We start from the raw sequence: 16,492 nt of genomic DNA on the forward strand, positions 1-16,492 counted from the left end.
TCCTCTTCATTTTCAGTGACACTTGATGCTCTAAAATGGCTAAGATGTTTGAGATTAAGGGATCAAATTTATCACATTTGGGTTTTTTCCTCAAGGTCATAGTCACTGTTTATATATGTGATTATCTTCAAGGTCATGATCTCAGGTCAGTATTTCAATATTTTAGTCATATTGCCATTAGAGCTTTTTAAGGTAGTTGATAAAACTTGGTATACTTGTATATTGTCATTATAATATGTGTTGCATTTTGGGCCCTTTTTTCCAGGTCAACATGGCAATTCAGCAGGTTTATTTAGTTTTCTTTACATTGTAAAAGATTGTAAAAGTTGTTTGAGGTGCAGTGATAAACAATGGCACATTTGTGTTTTTCAGGTAGTGGCACTAGTGGCATGACATGTATCACGTTCATGGTTAAAGATTAAAGGCCAAAGGCACTGGTCAAATATGTCCAGTTTTTGCACTTTTAGACTATAGTTGTTTGAACCGGTTTTAAAACTTAAATTTTTTCCTATGTCTACTAAATAAGTCTGTCTGGTTTTAAAAAGTTTAATATGCAAAGTATTGGCACAGCTTTAGATATCATTGGGTTTGTAAATTTTGTATTTGGGATGAACATATGTAGTTCTTTATTTGTTTTCCATGAACAGTAGAAAGGAAACTGAATATGCTTTATTGCCCTTTTTAATAAAGAAAGAGTATTTTGACTCATCCCCAAGAAAGTATTGACCAAAAGCTCATGAACCCATTGTGATTGCTGGGTATGCCTGAATATTATATATAGAAAAATATTGACAAATCAAACCTTCATAAGAACATTTTTACGTTAAGATAACTCTGCTACATTTTTGCTAGCCAAGGATTGCCAGTTCACTTTGTTCCACTAGAATGTGGTACAGAAGTGGATTAGCAACCCTTGGTAGGTGAAGATACTTTGACTTCAATGAACCTTGAGTAACTGTCTGTAAATCTTGCACAACTGCCAGATGTTTAGTTTGAAAGAGTTGGCATGTCCTACTAAAAAAAATCACCATTCTTGGATGAGCTGTTACTTTCAACACTATTTTTCCTTTCAGCCTTGTTCTTTTCTTGCAAGTGATAGGTTCAGAAAGATTGATACACATCAACAAATATGGTGAAATATTCTAATATACATGTTGCTGTCATGGTTTGATATTGGCATAGGTCTATCCATTTCATGGCTGGCATAGGTGTATCCATTTCGTGTTTGGCATAAGTATATCCATTTCATGGTTGGCATAGGTGTATCCATTTTAGCCCTGCAGTAACCTGGATATCCAGTTGGTCATTGTTTGATATTAGCATGTTTGTATCCGTTTCAGCCATGCAGTGGCCCAGATATCCAGTTGGTCATGGTTTGATATTAGTATGTTTGTCCATTCCAGTCATGCAGTGCCCTGGATTTCCTGTTGTTAAAAGGGGACAATTCAAGGGTTCAGGATGGATCAGCTTTGGAGATCAAGTCAACCTTGAATGTCAATACACAAACAAAACTTACATCAATAAAACAATAATCTGTGGCTATAAGAATGGTATATTGCAACTACTGGGGGATAGCATGACATGTCCAGGTCAGTATTGTTATGATTCTTTGGTTTGTAAATAAGTAACATGAAAAAACAAAAACCATCAAATTTTGTAAAATTAATAAAATTACTTACCTGCCTAAAATACTAAACGAAAATGAAAAAATAACTTATAGCGAATGAAGTCCTAAATATTTTGTCAATTCCAAGTGTTGTGAGTAATTCAAACGAGTTCCAAAGATATTCAAAATGATGGTCAGTGATTTACTAATGTATCAACAGTACAAAAGAATTACTTTGATATAATCCCAATATGCCTTTAATTGAATTCACAGTAATTTTGTACAGCTATTCCAATTAATGTGATGTTTACTTGTATTAATAGTACAACTCAACCTTTGAACTAGGTAAATGAATCTATGCACTTGATACAGGACACATCTTTAAAGTGCAAACTTACGATCCTTGTGGAAAATTAGTATTTAAATTGTTACTAACTAAATAATTATTTAAAAAACTATTATTATGAAAAAAAAATACACATACTATATATATACATAACAGTATATTATTTGGTCCACTGATGTTTAAGATTAGTAGATAAGAAAATATTGTGTTGTGGTTAATTTATTATGATCTAGCTACTTACTTAAAGACAAAATCAACAATAATCCTTCTGTGCAAACAGTATGCCCCCATCCTCAATCCACACATTTATGTACATACACTGATCAAAATGTAATTTGTCACAAGATCAGAAAAATGTAGGCCCATAAAATTAACAGTATTTGTGATAATTTATAACTCAGATTTTGCTTAATTTGTACAAATAACACAAAACCTGTTTTCATTTGACATGCAATTACTGCTAAATTTTAAATGTTTTTTCACTTAACATTTTCATAGTGATTGATTGTGGCCCAGTTATAGATGTGCTGCCCATTGGAGCAAACAAATCAATATTTAACTCTTCATCCCTCTTCCTGGACAATCCTAGTTTTATATTCAGCTGCATGCCAGGGTATGAGGCACGAGGACAGAGTGAGTCTGGAGGCATGATTGTTACATGCAAAGAGAATGGAAGATGGAGTTTGGGCAGTCTCACATGCATAGGTAAGTCTACTTCATAGACACAGGTTAATCTATCTTAAAGGAGCATATCAGTGCCACATGACCATCTTTTATAAGGAAACATAATAGCCTGCACAAGTAAGTTTAGTACACCATTTCTTAGAGCATATCAGTGCCACATGACCATCTTTTATAAGGAAACATAATAGGCATGGATAAGTAAGTTTAGTACACCATTTCTTAGTTCATATCAGTGCCACATGACCATCTTTTATAAGGAAACATTATATGCCTGAACAAGTAAGTTTAGTACACCATTTCTTAGTTCATATCAGTGCCACATGACCATCTTTTATAAGGAAACATAATAGGCCTGGACAAGTAAGTTTAGTACACCATTTCTTAGTTCATATCAGTGCCACATGACCATCTTTTATAAGGAAACATAATAGGCCTGGACAATTAAGTTTAGTACACCATTTCTTAGTTCATATCAGTGCCACATGACCATCTTTTATAAGGAAACATAATAGGCCTGAACAAGTAAGTTTAGTACACCATTTCTTAGTTCATATCAGTGCCACATGACCATCTTTTATAAGGAAACATAATAGCCTGGACAAGTAAGTTTAGTACACCATTTCTTAGAGCATATCAGTGCCACATGACCATCTTTTATAAATAAACATAATAGGCCAGTACAAGTAAGTTTAGTACACCATTTCTTAAAGCATATCAGTGCCACATGACCATCTTTTATAAGGAAACATAATATGCCTGGACAAGTAAGTTTAGTACACCATTTCTTAGTTCATATCAGTGCCACATGACCATCTTTTATAAGGAAACATAATAGGCCTGGACAAGTAAGTTTAGTACACCATTTCTTAGTTCATATCAGTGCCACTTGACCATCTTTTATAAGGAAACATAATAGGCCTGGACAATTAAGTTTAGTACACCATTTCTTAGTTCATATCAGTGCCACATGACCATCTTTTATAAGGAAACATAATAGGCCTGAACAAGTAAGTTTAGTACACCATTTCTTAGTTCATATCAGTGCCACATGACCATCTTTTATAAAGAAACATAATAGGCCTGGACAATTAAGTTTAGTACATCATTTCTTAGTTCATATCAGTGCCACATGACCATCTTTTATAAGGAAACATAATAGGCCTGGACAAGTAAGTTTAGTACACCATTTCGTAGTTCATATCAGTGCCACATGACCATCTTTTATAAGGAAACATAATAGGCCTGAACAAGGAAGTTTAGTACACCATTTCTTAAAGCATATCAGTGCCACATGACCATCTTTTATAAGGAAACACAATAGGCCTGGACAAGTAAGTTTAGTACACCATAACTTAGTTCATATCAGTGCCACATGACCATCTTTTATAAGGAAACATAATAGGCCTGGACAAGTAAGTTTAGTACACCATTTCTTAGTTCATATCAGTGCCACATGACCATCTTTTATAAAGAAACATAATAGGCCTGGACAATTAAGTTTAGTACACCATTTCTTAGTTCATATCAGTGCCACATGACCATCTTATATAAGGAAACATAATAGGCCTGAACAAGTAAGTTTAGTACACCATTTCGTAGTTCATATCAGTGCCACATGACCATCTTTTATAAGAAAACATAATAGGCCTGGACAAGTAAGTTTAGTACACCATTTCTTAGTTCATATCAGTGCCACATGACCATCTTTTATAAGGAAGCTTAATAGGCCTGGACAAATAAGTTTAGTACACCATTTCTTAGTTTGTATCAGTGCCACATGACCATCTTTTATAAGGAAACATAATAGGCCTGGACAAGTAAGTTTAGTACACCATTTCTTAGTTCATATCAGTGCCACATGACCATCTTTTATAAGGAAACATAATAGGCCTGGACAAGTAAGTTTAGTACACCATTTCTTAGTTCATATCAGTGCCACATGACCATCTTTTATAAGGAAACATAATAGGCCTGGACAAGTAAGTTTAGTACACCATATCTTAGTTCATATCAGTGCCACATGACCATCTTTTATAAGGAAACATAATAGGCCTGGACAAGTAAGTTTAGTACACCATTTCTTAGTTCATATCAGTGCCACATGACCATCTTTTATAAGGAAACATAATAGGCCTGGACAAGTAAGTTTAGTACACCATTTCTTAGTTCATATCAGTGCCACATGACCATCTTTTATAAGGAAACATAATAGGCCTGAACAAGGAAGTTTAGTACACCATTTCTTAAAGCATATCAGTCCCACATGGCCATCTTTTATAAGGAAACATAATAGGCCTGGACAATTAAGTTTAGTACACCATTTCTTAGTTCATATCAGTGCCACATGACCATCTTTTATAAGGAAACATAATAGGCCTGAACAAGTAAGTTTAGTACACCATTTCTTAGTTCATATCAGTGCCACATGACCATCTTTTATAAGGAAACATAATAGGCCTGGACAATTAAGTTTAGTACACCATTTCTTAGTTCATATCAGTGCCACATGACCATCTTTTATAAGGAAACATAATAGGCCTGGACAAGTAAGTTTAGTACACCATTTCGTAGTTCATATGAGTGCCACATGACCATCTTTTATAAGGAAACATAATAGGCCTGAACAAGGAAGTTTAGTACACCATTTCTTAGTTCATATCAGTGCCACATGACCATCTTTTATAAGGAAACATAATAGGCCTGAACAAGTAAGTTTAGTACACCATATCTTAGTTCTTATCAGTGCCACATGACCATCATTTATAAGGAAACATAATAGGCCTGGACAAGTAAGTTTAGTACACCATTTCTTAGTTCATATCAGTGCCACATGACCATCTTTTATAAAGAAACATAATAGGCCTGGACAATTAAGTTCAGTACACCATTTCTTAGTTCATATCAGTGCCACATGACCATCTTTTATAAGGAAACATAATAGGCCTGGACAAGTAAGTTTAGTACACCATTTCTTAGTTCATATCAGTGCCACATGACCATCTTTTATAAGGAAACATAATAGGCCTGGACAAGTAAGTTTAGTACACCATTTCTTAGTTCATATCAGTGCCACATGACCATCTTTTATAAGGAAACATAATAGGCCTGAACAAGGAAGTTTAGTACACCATTTCTTAAAGCATATCAGTGCCACATGACCATCTTTTATAAGGAAACATAATAGGTCTGGACAAGTAAGTTTAGTACACCATAACTTAGTTCATATCAGTGCCACATGACCATCTTTTATAAGGAAACATAATAGGCCTGGACAAGTAAGTTTAGTACACCATTTCTTAGTTCATATCAGTGCCACATGACCATCTTTTATAAAGAAACATAATAGGCCTGGACAATTAAGTTTAGTACACCATTTCTTAGTTCATATCAGTGCCACATGACCATCTTATATAAGGAAACATAATAGGCCTGAACAAGTAAGTTTAGTACACCATTTCGTAGTTCATATCAGTGCCACATGACCATCTTTTATAAGAAAACATAATAGGCCTGGACAAGTAAGTTTAGTACACCATTTCTTAGTTCATATCAGTGCCACATGACCATCTTTTATAAGGAAACATAATAGGCCTGGACAAATAAGTTTAGTACACCATTTCTTAGTTTGTATCAGTGCCACATGACCATCTTTTATAAGGAAACATAATAGGCCTGGACAAGTAAGTTTAGTACACCATTTCTTAGTTCATATCAGTGCCACATGACCATCTTTTATAAGGAAACATAATAGGCCTGGACAAGTAAGTTTAGTACACCATTTCTTAGTTCATATCAGTGCCACATGACCATCTTTTATAAGGAAACATAATAGGCCTTGGCAAGTAAGTTTAGTACACCATATCTTAGTTCATATCAGTGCCACATCACCATCTTTTATAAGGAAACATAATAGGCCTGGACAAGTAAGTTTAGTACACCATTTCTTAGTTCATATCAGTGCCACATGACCATCTTTTATAAGGAAACATAATAGGCCTGGACAAGTAAGTTTAGTACACCATTTCTTAGTTCATATCAGTGCCACATGACCATCTTTTATAAGGAAACATAATAGGCCTGCACAAGGAAGTTTAGTACACCATTTCTTAAAGCATATCAGTCCCACATGGCCATCTTTTATAAGGAAACATAATAGGCCTGGACAATTAAGTTTAGTACACCATTTCTTCAGTTCCACATGACCATCTTTTATAAGGAAACATAATAGGCCTGGACAAGTGAGTTTTTTACACCATTTCTTAAAGCATATCAGTGCCACATGACCATCTTTTATAAGGAAACATAATATGCCTGAACAAGTAAGTTTAGCACACCATTTCTTAGTTCATATCAGTGCCACATGACCATCTTTTATAAGGAAACATAATAGGCCTGGACAAGTAAGTTTAGTACACCATTTCTTAGTTCATATCAGTGCCACTTGACCATCTTTTATAAGGAAACATAATAGGCCTGGACAATTAAGTTTAGTACACCATTTCTTAGTTCATATCAGTGCCACATGACCATCTTTTATAAGGAAACATAATAGGCCTGAACAAGTAAGTTTAGTACACCATTTCTTAGTTCATATCAGTGCCACATGACCATCTTTTATAAGGAAACATAATAGGCCTGGACAATTAAGTTTAGTACACCATTTCTTAGTTCATATCAGTGCCACATGACCATCTTTTATAAGGAAACATAATAGGCCTGGACAAGTAAGTTTAGTACACCATTTCGTAGTTCATATGAGTGCCACATGACCATCTTTTATAAGGAAACATAATAGGCCTGAACAAGGAAGTTTAGTACACCATTTCTTAGTTCATATCAGTGCCACATGACCATCTTTTATAAGGAAACATAATAGGCCTGGACAAGCAAGTTTAGTACACCATATCTTAGTTCTTATCAGTGCCACATGACCATCTTTTATAAGGAAACATAATAGGCCTGGACAAGTAAGTTTAGTACACCATTTCTTAGTTCATATCAGTGCCACATGACCATCTTTTATAAAGAAACATAATAGGCCTGGACAATTAAGTTCAGTACACCATTTCTTAGTTCATATCAGTGCCACATGACCATCTTTTATAAGGAAACATAATAGGCCTGAACAAGTAAGTTTAGTACACCATTTCGTAGTTCATATCAGTGCCACATGACCATCTTTTATAAGGAAACATAATAGGCCTGGACAAGTAAGTTTAGTACACCATTTCTTAGTTCACATCAGTGCCACATGACCATCTTTTATAAGGAAACATAATAGGCCTGGACAAGTAAGTTTAGTACACCATTTCTTAGTTTGTATCAGTGCCACATGACCATCTTTTATAAGGAAACATAATAGGCCTGGACAAGTAAGTTTAGCACACCATTTCTTAGTTCATATCAGTGCCACATGACCATCTTTTATAAGGAAACATAATAGGCCTGGACAAGTAAGTTTAGTACACCATTTCTTAGTTCATATCAGTGCCACTTGACCATCTTTTATAAGGAAACATAATAGGCCTGGACAATTAAGTTTGGTACACCATTTCTTAGTTCATATCAGTGCCACATGACCATCTTTTATAAGGAAACATAATAGGCCTGAACAAGTAAGTTTAGTACACCATTTCTTAGTTCATATCAGTGCCACATGACCATCTTTTATAAGGAAACATAATAGGCCTGGACAAGTAAGTTTAGTACACCATTTCTTAGTTCATATCAGTGCCACATGACCATCTTTTATAAGGAAACATAATAGGCCTGGACAAGTAAGTTTAGTACACCATTTCGTAGTTCATATCAGTGCCACATGACCATCTTTTATAAGGAAACATAATAGGCCTGAACAAGGAAGTTTAGTACACCATTTCTTAAAGCATATCAGTGCCACATGACCATCTTTTATAAGGAAACATAATAGGCCTGAACAAGTAAGTTTAGTACACCATAACTTAGTTCATATCAGTGCCACATGACCATCTTTTATAAGGAAACATAATAGGCCTGGACAAGTAAGTTTAGTACACCATTTCTTAGTTCATATCAGTGCCACTAGACCATCATTTATAAAGAAACATAATAGGCCTGGACAATCAAGTTTAGTACACCATTTCTTAGTTCATATCAGTGCCACATGACCATCTTTTATAAGAAAACATAATAAGCCTGGACAAGTAAGTTTAGTACACCATTTCTTAGTTCATATCAGTGCCACTAGACCATCATTTATAAAGAAACATAATAGGCCTGAACAAGTAACTTTAGTACACCATTTCGTAGTTCATATCAGTGCCACATGACCATCTTTTATAAGAAAACATAATAGGCCTGGAGAAGTAAGTTTAGTACACCATTTCTTAGTTCATATCAGTGCCACATGACCATCTTTTATAAGGAAACATAATAGGCCTGGACAAGTAAGTTTAGTACACCATTTCTTAGTTTGTATCAGTGCCACATTACCATCTTTTATATGGAAACATAATAGGCCTGGACAAGTAAGTTTAGTACACCATTTCTTAGTTCATATCAGTGCCACATGACCATCTTTTATAAGGAAACATAATAGGCCTGGACAAGTAAGTTTAGTACACCATTTCTTAGTTCATATGAGTGCCACATAACCATCTTTTATAAGGAAACATAATAGGCCTGGACAAGTAAGTTTAGTACACCATATCTTAGTTCATATCAGTGCCACATGACCATCTTTTATAAGGAAACATAATAGGCCTGGACAAGTAAGTTTAGTACACCATTTCTTAGTTCATATCAGTGCCACATGACCATCTTTTATAAGAAAACATAATAAGCCTGGACAAGTAAGTTTAGTACACCATTTCTTAGTTCATATCAGTGCCACATGACCATCTTTTATAAGGAAACATAATAGGCCTGATCAAGGAAGTTTAGTACACCATTTCTTAAAGCATATCAGTCCCACATGGCCATTTTTTATAAGGAAACATAATAGGCCTGGACAATTAAGTTTAGTACACCATTTCTTCAGTGCCACATGACCATCTTTTATAAGGAAACATAATAGGCCTGGACAAGTGAGTTTTTTACACCATTTCTTAAAGCATATCAGTGCCACATGACCATCTTTTATAAGGAAACATAATATGCCTGAACAAGTAAGTTTAGTACACCATTTCTTAGTTCATATGAGTGCCACATGACCATCTTTTATAAGGAAACATAATAGGCCTGAACAAGGAAGTTTAGTACACCATTTCTTAAAGCATATCAGTGCCACATGACCATCTTTTATAAGGAAACATAATAGGCCTGGACAAGTAAGTTTAGTACACCATATCTTAGTTCATATCAGTGCCACATGACCATCTTTTATAAGGAAACATAATAGGCCTGGACAAGTAAGTTTAGTACACCATTTCTTAGTTCATATCAGTGCCACATGACCATCTTTTATAAAGAAACATAATAGGCCTGGACAATTAAGTTTAGTAGACCATTTCTTAGTTCATATCAGTGCCACATGACCTCTTTTATAAGGAAACATAATAGGCCTGAACAAGTAAGTTTAGTACACCATTTCGTAGTTCATATCAGTGCCACATGACCATCTTTTATAAGAAAACATAATAGGCCTGGACAATTAAGTTTAGTACACCATTTCTTAGTTCATATCAGTGCCACTTGACCATCTTTTATAAGGAAACATAATAGGCCTGGACAATTAAGTTTAGTACACCATTTCTTAGTCTGTATCAGTGCCACATGACCATCTTTTATAAGGAAACATAATAGGCCTGGACAAGTAAGTTTAGTACACCATTTCTTAGTTCATATCAGTGCCACATGACCATCTTTTATAAGGAAACATAATAGGCCTGGACAAGTAAGTTTAGTACACCATTTCGTAGTTCATATCAGTGCCACATGACCATCTTTTATAAGGAAACATAATAGGACTGGACAAGTAAGTTTAGTACACCATTTCTTAGTTCATATCAGTGCCACATGACCATCTTTTATAAGGAAACATAATAGGCCTGAACAAGGAAGTTTAGTTCACCATTTCGTAGTTCATATCAGTGCCACATGACCATCTTTTATGAGGAAACATAATAGGCCTGGACAAGTAAGTTTAGTACACCATTTCTTAGTTCATATCAGTGCCACATGACCATCTTTTATAAGGAAACATAATAGGCCTGGACAATTAAGTTTAGTACACCATATCTTAGTTCATATCAGTGCCACATGACCATCTTTTATAAGGAAACATAATAGGCCTGGACAAGTAAGTTTAGTACACCATTTCTTAGTTCATATCAGTGCCAGATGACCATCTTTTATAAGAAAACATAATAAGCCTGGACAAGTAAGTTTAGTACACCATTTCTTAGTTCATATCAGTGCCACATGACCATCTTTGATAAGGAAACATAATAGGCCTGAACAAGGAAGTTTAGTACACCATTTCTTAAAGCATATCAGTCCCACATGGCCATCTTTTATAAGGAAACATAATAGGCCTGGACAATTAAGTTTAGTACACCATTTCTTCAGTGCCACATGACCATCTTTTATAAGGAAACATAATAGGCCTGGACAAGTGAGTTTTTTACACCATTTCTTAAAGCGTATCAGTGCCACATGCCCATCTTTTATAAGGAAACATAATAGGCCTGGACAATTAAGTTTAGTACACCATTTCTTCAGTGCCACTTGACCATCTTTTATAAGGAAACATAATAGGCCTGGACAATTAAGTTTAGTACACCATTTCTTCAGTGCCACATGACCATCTTTTATAAGGAAACATAATAGGCCTAGTAAATTAAGTTTAGTACACCATTTCTTAGTGCATATCAGTGCCACATGCCCATCTTTTATAAGGAAACATAATAGGCCTGGACAATTAAGCTTAGTACACCATCTCTTAGACCCCACTTTTCATACCACAGTATCACCTAGTTTGGAACCACAAAGACAGTTGTTGCATTTTTTTTGAATTCTTGCCTGCAAAATATAGTTTTACGTTTATCAGTATAACGTTTTAAATTTCTCTTTTGAATCCAATAAACAGTATGATTAATATGGTGTACTGAAGTGGTTTTCCATGTATAAATTGAAAACTTCTTATCCTTTTTCATCATGGTTATATATCGTAAAGGCAGAGCTATGTTCACTTCCTGTCATTTCTCTAGTCTGTCTTTCTGTAATTATGCTGAACTGTTAGAAAACCTAGCAAACATTTTAACAATAAGTGCACATCATTTACAGGCAGTATTCACAAGTTCTGATCTAATTGGCTGAGGAAAAAAAAAATTATGCTGAGGAATTCATGTAATACAATATAAAACAAAAACTAATCAAATTAGCATTGAGGCTCATGAAACAAGAAGAAACTTCTTATTTTAAATTCCTTGTATAAGTACATATGTGCAATTGTCAGAACAAGAAAATAAATCAAGTTAACTGTCATGAGATTTATTATTTGATCAAGACAAAAGAATTGGTTTGACAAAATAATATAATGAATGGCAGTCTATTAAGTCTTGGGACACTGGAAATGTTGGTCTTTGCTTCATTTGTTATTGTACTGATTTTGTTTATTTCTTGTGCATCATCTTCGTTATGTGGAAATACCCCTGATCTAGAATTTTTTTCTGTTACTGTTGGGCTCTCTTGAGAGTCATTTTCATTTTTTTCTAGGACACATTGTTGTACTACCTTGCATTTTAATATATCACCCACAGGTGTGTAAGTGTACTAATTTTGTTGAGAATTATTTCTAGCTAGGTTAGGTATTTAGTTAAATATTTTTATCCTTTACATATTGGGTCTACAGATGCATTTTGAATTCATTTTATTCATTTATTTTAGCTTTTTCACTCGGTTACGATCAAGGATATTTTCTAAAGGTTTAGCAAGGGCCAAGACAATACTAGACAATCGGTGGGACATCTGTCCCCCACAACACACACACACATTGTGACCATTATTTGCTGCATCTGGTTCTAAGGTTCAGATGCTGTTTGGCCCGCTAAAGCAACCACTTTGGATGCTGAAATGGCACAAGTGTATATGTATATGGGGATGTTGGTTTGCCTCAGTTAAAACACTGGAAATCTTAAAACAAAGACCCAGCTCTCTAGTAACTGTAACCTTACATACTGACTTCTTTTCAGCTGCCTAGTTCAACCTGCTGAAGGAGGAATCTCAGTCACGAATTGCCCTTCATCATTTGCTGGAAGCAAAAACGTCTTGTCATGTGTTATCCTTGTTGATGTGCCTCATCAGCATAGTTTCTTCACTTCTGCATGAATGTTGCATCTAATGTCATACTTGAAAACAGTAAAACTAATAAGGATCTGCTCCCCTGGACTCAATGTGACTCCCTTCAGAAGGTTCATTCTTTCTGTGGCTTTTTAGGAATTGACAAACCAGCAACACCAGCCCCTAGCATCTGCTTCTGGCCCTTCAAAATGGCCAAAAATGAAATCATCCTGACTGGCCACAGGGTTCATTGACTAAATTACTTAAGGCCACAAGGGCCCAGTCAAAGAAACAACCATGTGACAGTTGGGTCAGAGAAGGGCGTATTGCAAAGGCACATGGGAGAAAGTTTATGGGTCCTGACCCATTTCCTAAGGACAAGGGTGGAGAACCTCATGGATTCATTATCTCTTCTGCAGTTCCACTCCTTCTCTGGTTCCCATTGGTTCAGGCTAAACATTTTTTTCAGAGGTTTTGGATGGCCTAATGGTTGATGGCTGGATCTTTTCTATTATAAAAGATGATTCCATTTTGAGATTTTCAATCTCTAGTAATGTCCACAATGTTTTTGCACCAGTTTAATACATCGCAGGTAAAGGATGAGGTTTAATCACTTCTTCAGAAGGGTGTAGTATGGAGGATGTTTAATGACCCACCTCTGGAAGACCACAGCCTCAATCAGGAATGCCATAAGACCTGGTGACTTGGCATTCTTCTTTGACCATCACCCTATCTTTCCTTCACCCTATCTTTCCTCCACAGAAGTACCTTCAGATTTGCTAGGATGGGAGTGGTCTTCCAATTTCAAAATCTGCCATTCATCCAGACCTCTGCACACAGCATTTACCGGGGCCTTGGGAGTAGTTGCATCCCATTTAAGAACGCTATGTATCTCAGTCCTCCAGTATTTTAATGATTGGTTGATCGACAATGGCTGACAAAGAACATGTTGTTTGGCCCCTGGTTTTCTTGTTTTGTACGGAACCTTGAACTCTGCAGTGAACCTGATTTCCTAAGCTGACTGAAAATGTGTCTTTTTTACAGATTCTTCTTTTGTCAGTCAGGAAACTGCAAAGGGACCCTCTAAATGTTCAGATTTCTCTAGGATGGGATTTCTACCATTATCTGATTTGGTTTTAAAACATCATGACCTTTTTGGGGCTAGGGTTGACATGCAAACCTCACAACCACACTGCTTTTTATTTGCAGATGTGTCCAACTTGGGTGGGGTTCTCATCTGAGCTGGAAGGACAAACTATTTAGGGCTTGTGGTCCTGGGAAGAATCTATTCTTCACGTGAATAATTTGGAAATGAGGGCTCTGTTCTTAGCCCTTCAGGGTCTGTTGACCAAGTAAGAAGTTACTGGGTTATGGTTCACTTTGATTACATGTTTGTGGTAGCATACCCAAGGAGACAAGGTGGTACACGTGCACATTTCCTCTGTGTGGAAGTTTGGAATCTTCTTCACTGGCTGGGAAGTCTCAGAAAGCATTATTCTCTGAGTTTGCCTCATTCCTGGCATATAGAATAGTTTTGTAGTTTGTCAGGGAAAGGGAAGATAGTCCTCATGGAATGGTCTCTAGCAGATTTCCTTTATCCAACTTTGAAGAACTCAGTTGGTTTAACTTGGTTGTTACAAGCCTAAACAACAAACTCTCCCTTTACATTTCCCCAGCCCCTAACCAGAAAAACAATGCTTGATTTCTACTATCAAGGGCTATATAACATTCCTATCCAACACTCTTTAAAGTTTTAAAAGGCACAGCCATTAGGACTCTCCCTTAGCGTACAGGATTAATTATTTTGAGTGGCAGAGACTAGTGTTCCATTCTATTGTCTAAATGGAATCTTCTTTGCTTGCGTCTTGTGGTTTGTAAATAAATATCCATATGAACATGTGGGTGAAGCTTCCTTTGAGAATTTAACCATGAAGACTTTTGTTTTTTACTCTTCTTACCACCTGTGAGAGAAATGAGTGAATTTCATATTCCATCTTCAGAGCAAAGCTGAAAAAGGTGCAATGAAACTTATGAGCTGGTTTCTTGACTTGGTTAGCTTGGCTATTTAGCTGCAGTTGGCTGTATCTCCAGTCTCAGTTGTATCTGTGCTGAGGATTATTAAGAGAGACTATGCCCAGTTCAGATTCTAACATTTCCCCACTAATAAAGGTTCAGCTGATATTTCAGCTTCCACCATCAAGGTGGTCTGTGATAAGAAAGATTGTCAGTCTCTTAGTGAAAGGGACTTTTAATTCATGAACCATTGATACACTATTGGTCTGTCTAAATTCTTCTCTGGAGTGTGTGATCAAAGCCACATTTTGGCAATCTCACACTAACTCCATCTTTGCTCATTATCTTGTCAAAGCGAAGGCACATATTCATTAAGTGCAATTGTCATAATAGCTCATACAATTGCACATATGGATTCCATCTGGCAGTGGTCTTTCGAGCGAGCTACAATGAGGGTGCATTCCTTGTGTTTCTTGTGTATGGTGGTTGCTAGTCTCCCACCAAATTGACAAATTCAGGTACATAACAGCAACAGGCATGTATTACTTATATTAAAATGTAGTTTATGTAGAGTTGGTAAAACTAATGTTAATGATGTAATATTTACCTGTTGCTATTGCCAGATTCCCTCCTCTGGTGCCACACTGATGTCCCATAAATGTACCTCTTAAAAATGTAAAGCAAGGTAAATAAAACAGATAGGGACATATAGCTAATGTAGTTTGTAGAGTGATGGATCCATTTAAAGAACTGTAATCAATTTAAGTATTGGGACAGGAAATTTTTTATTATTTTATGAGTCCCAGGACTTGTAATCATTAAAAAAAATATAACCTTTTTGGCATTTAACAATTACAAACAGTATTGGCATTTAACAACTATGTACAATTTTGACACATAATTGGTAACCTCACCACCAATCACACAGCAGTAACAAACTCTTGTCCAATCATCATGCCAGTAAACTACTACAAACTGATTGCTTTTACATAATTCTTATTTTGTGTGTACATATTTTGTTGTGACTTCTCTAAAATGAAATATAATAATGGCAATTAAGGACTTAGCAATTAACAGGCATCTTATAGTTCATAAAGTTCTACTTTGCTTTGAGATAACTGGTGGCGCCACCAGTGACACCACCAGTGATGTCAGAAAAAAAACCCAACTCCGATATTAATTTGCTTGTCTAAGGCTTGGTGCTTACCATGTGACCAAAAACAAATCTATTTAGAAACAGTGCTTAAGGCTGATCCCAGCCTTAGATTATAATCTGGGACAATTTCAGATTAAGTGGAATTTCTGTTAGGCTGATGCAAATATAAGAGCAAATTTTGACTGATCGTAACTTAATTAGAGCTATGCTAGATTGATACCTGCTTAAAAGTGTATTCTGGGTTGGTTCCAGATCAAGGCAAGTAGTGTTTATGGCTGATCCCAGCATGAAGAAAGTATTCTGAGTTCCAATTTCCCATATTTAAAACAGCGTGAGAAATGTGTTAAACATGAACAGATGAATGGTATTCATATTAGTAGTACAAAATATGACTCTGTCTGATTGGGGAAAAATGCCCTACTAGATG

The 16,492-nt window shown here is 35.8% G+C and overlaps 1 protein-coding gene across 1 annotated transcript in view; it reads left to right on the forward strand.

Moving 5' to 3' along the window:
• Positions 1-16,492, forward strand: part of LOC149806284 (CUB and sushi domain-containing protein 2-like) — a 247,889-nt gene that overhangs the window by 220,754 nt on the left and 10,643 nt on the right. The window contains exons 20-21 of the mRNA XM_089935578.1: positions 1,404-1,589; positions 2,451-2,657. Of these exons, the coding sequence (XP_089791704.1) occupies positions 1,404-1,589; positions 2,451-2,657 (393 nt within the window). The remainder of the gene's footprint in view (positions 1-1,403; positions 1,590-2,450; positions 2,658-16,492) is intronic.

This window comes from Sinohyriopsis cumingii, chromosome 2 (genome assembly GCF_028554795.1).
Source record: "Sinohyriopsis cumingii isolate HCF-2022 chromosome 2, ASM2855479v2, whole genome shotgun sequence".
Lineage (NCBI taxonomy): Eukaryota > Metazoa > Mollusca > Bivalvia > Unionida > Unionidae > Sinohyriopsis > Sinohyriopsis cumingii.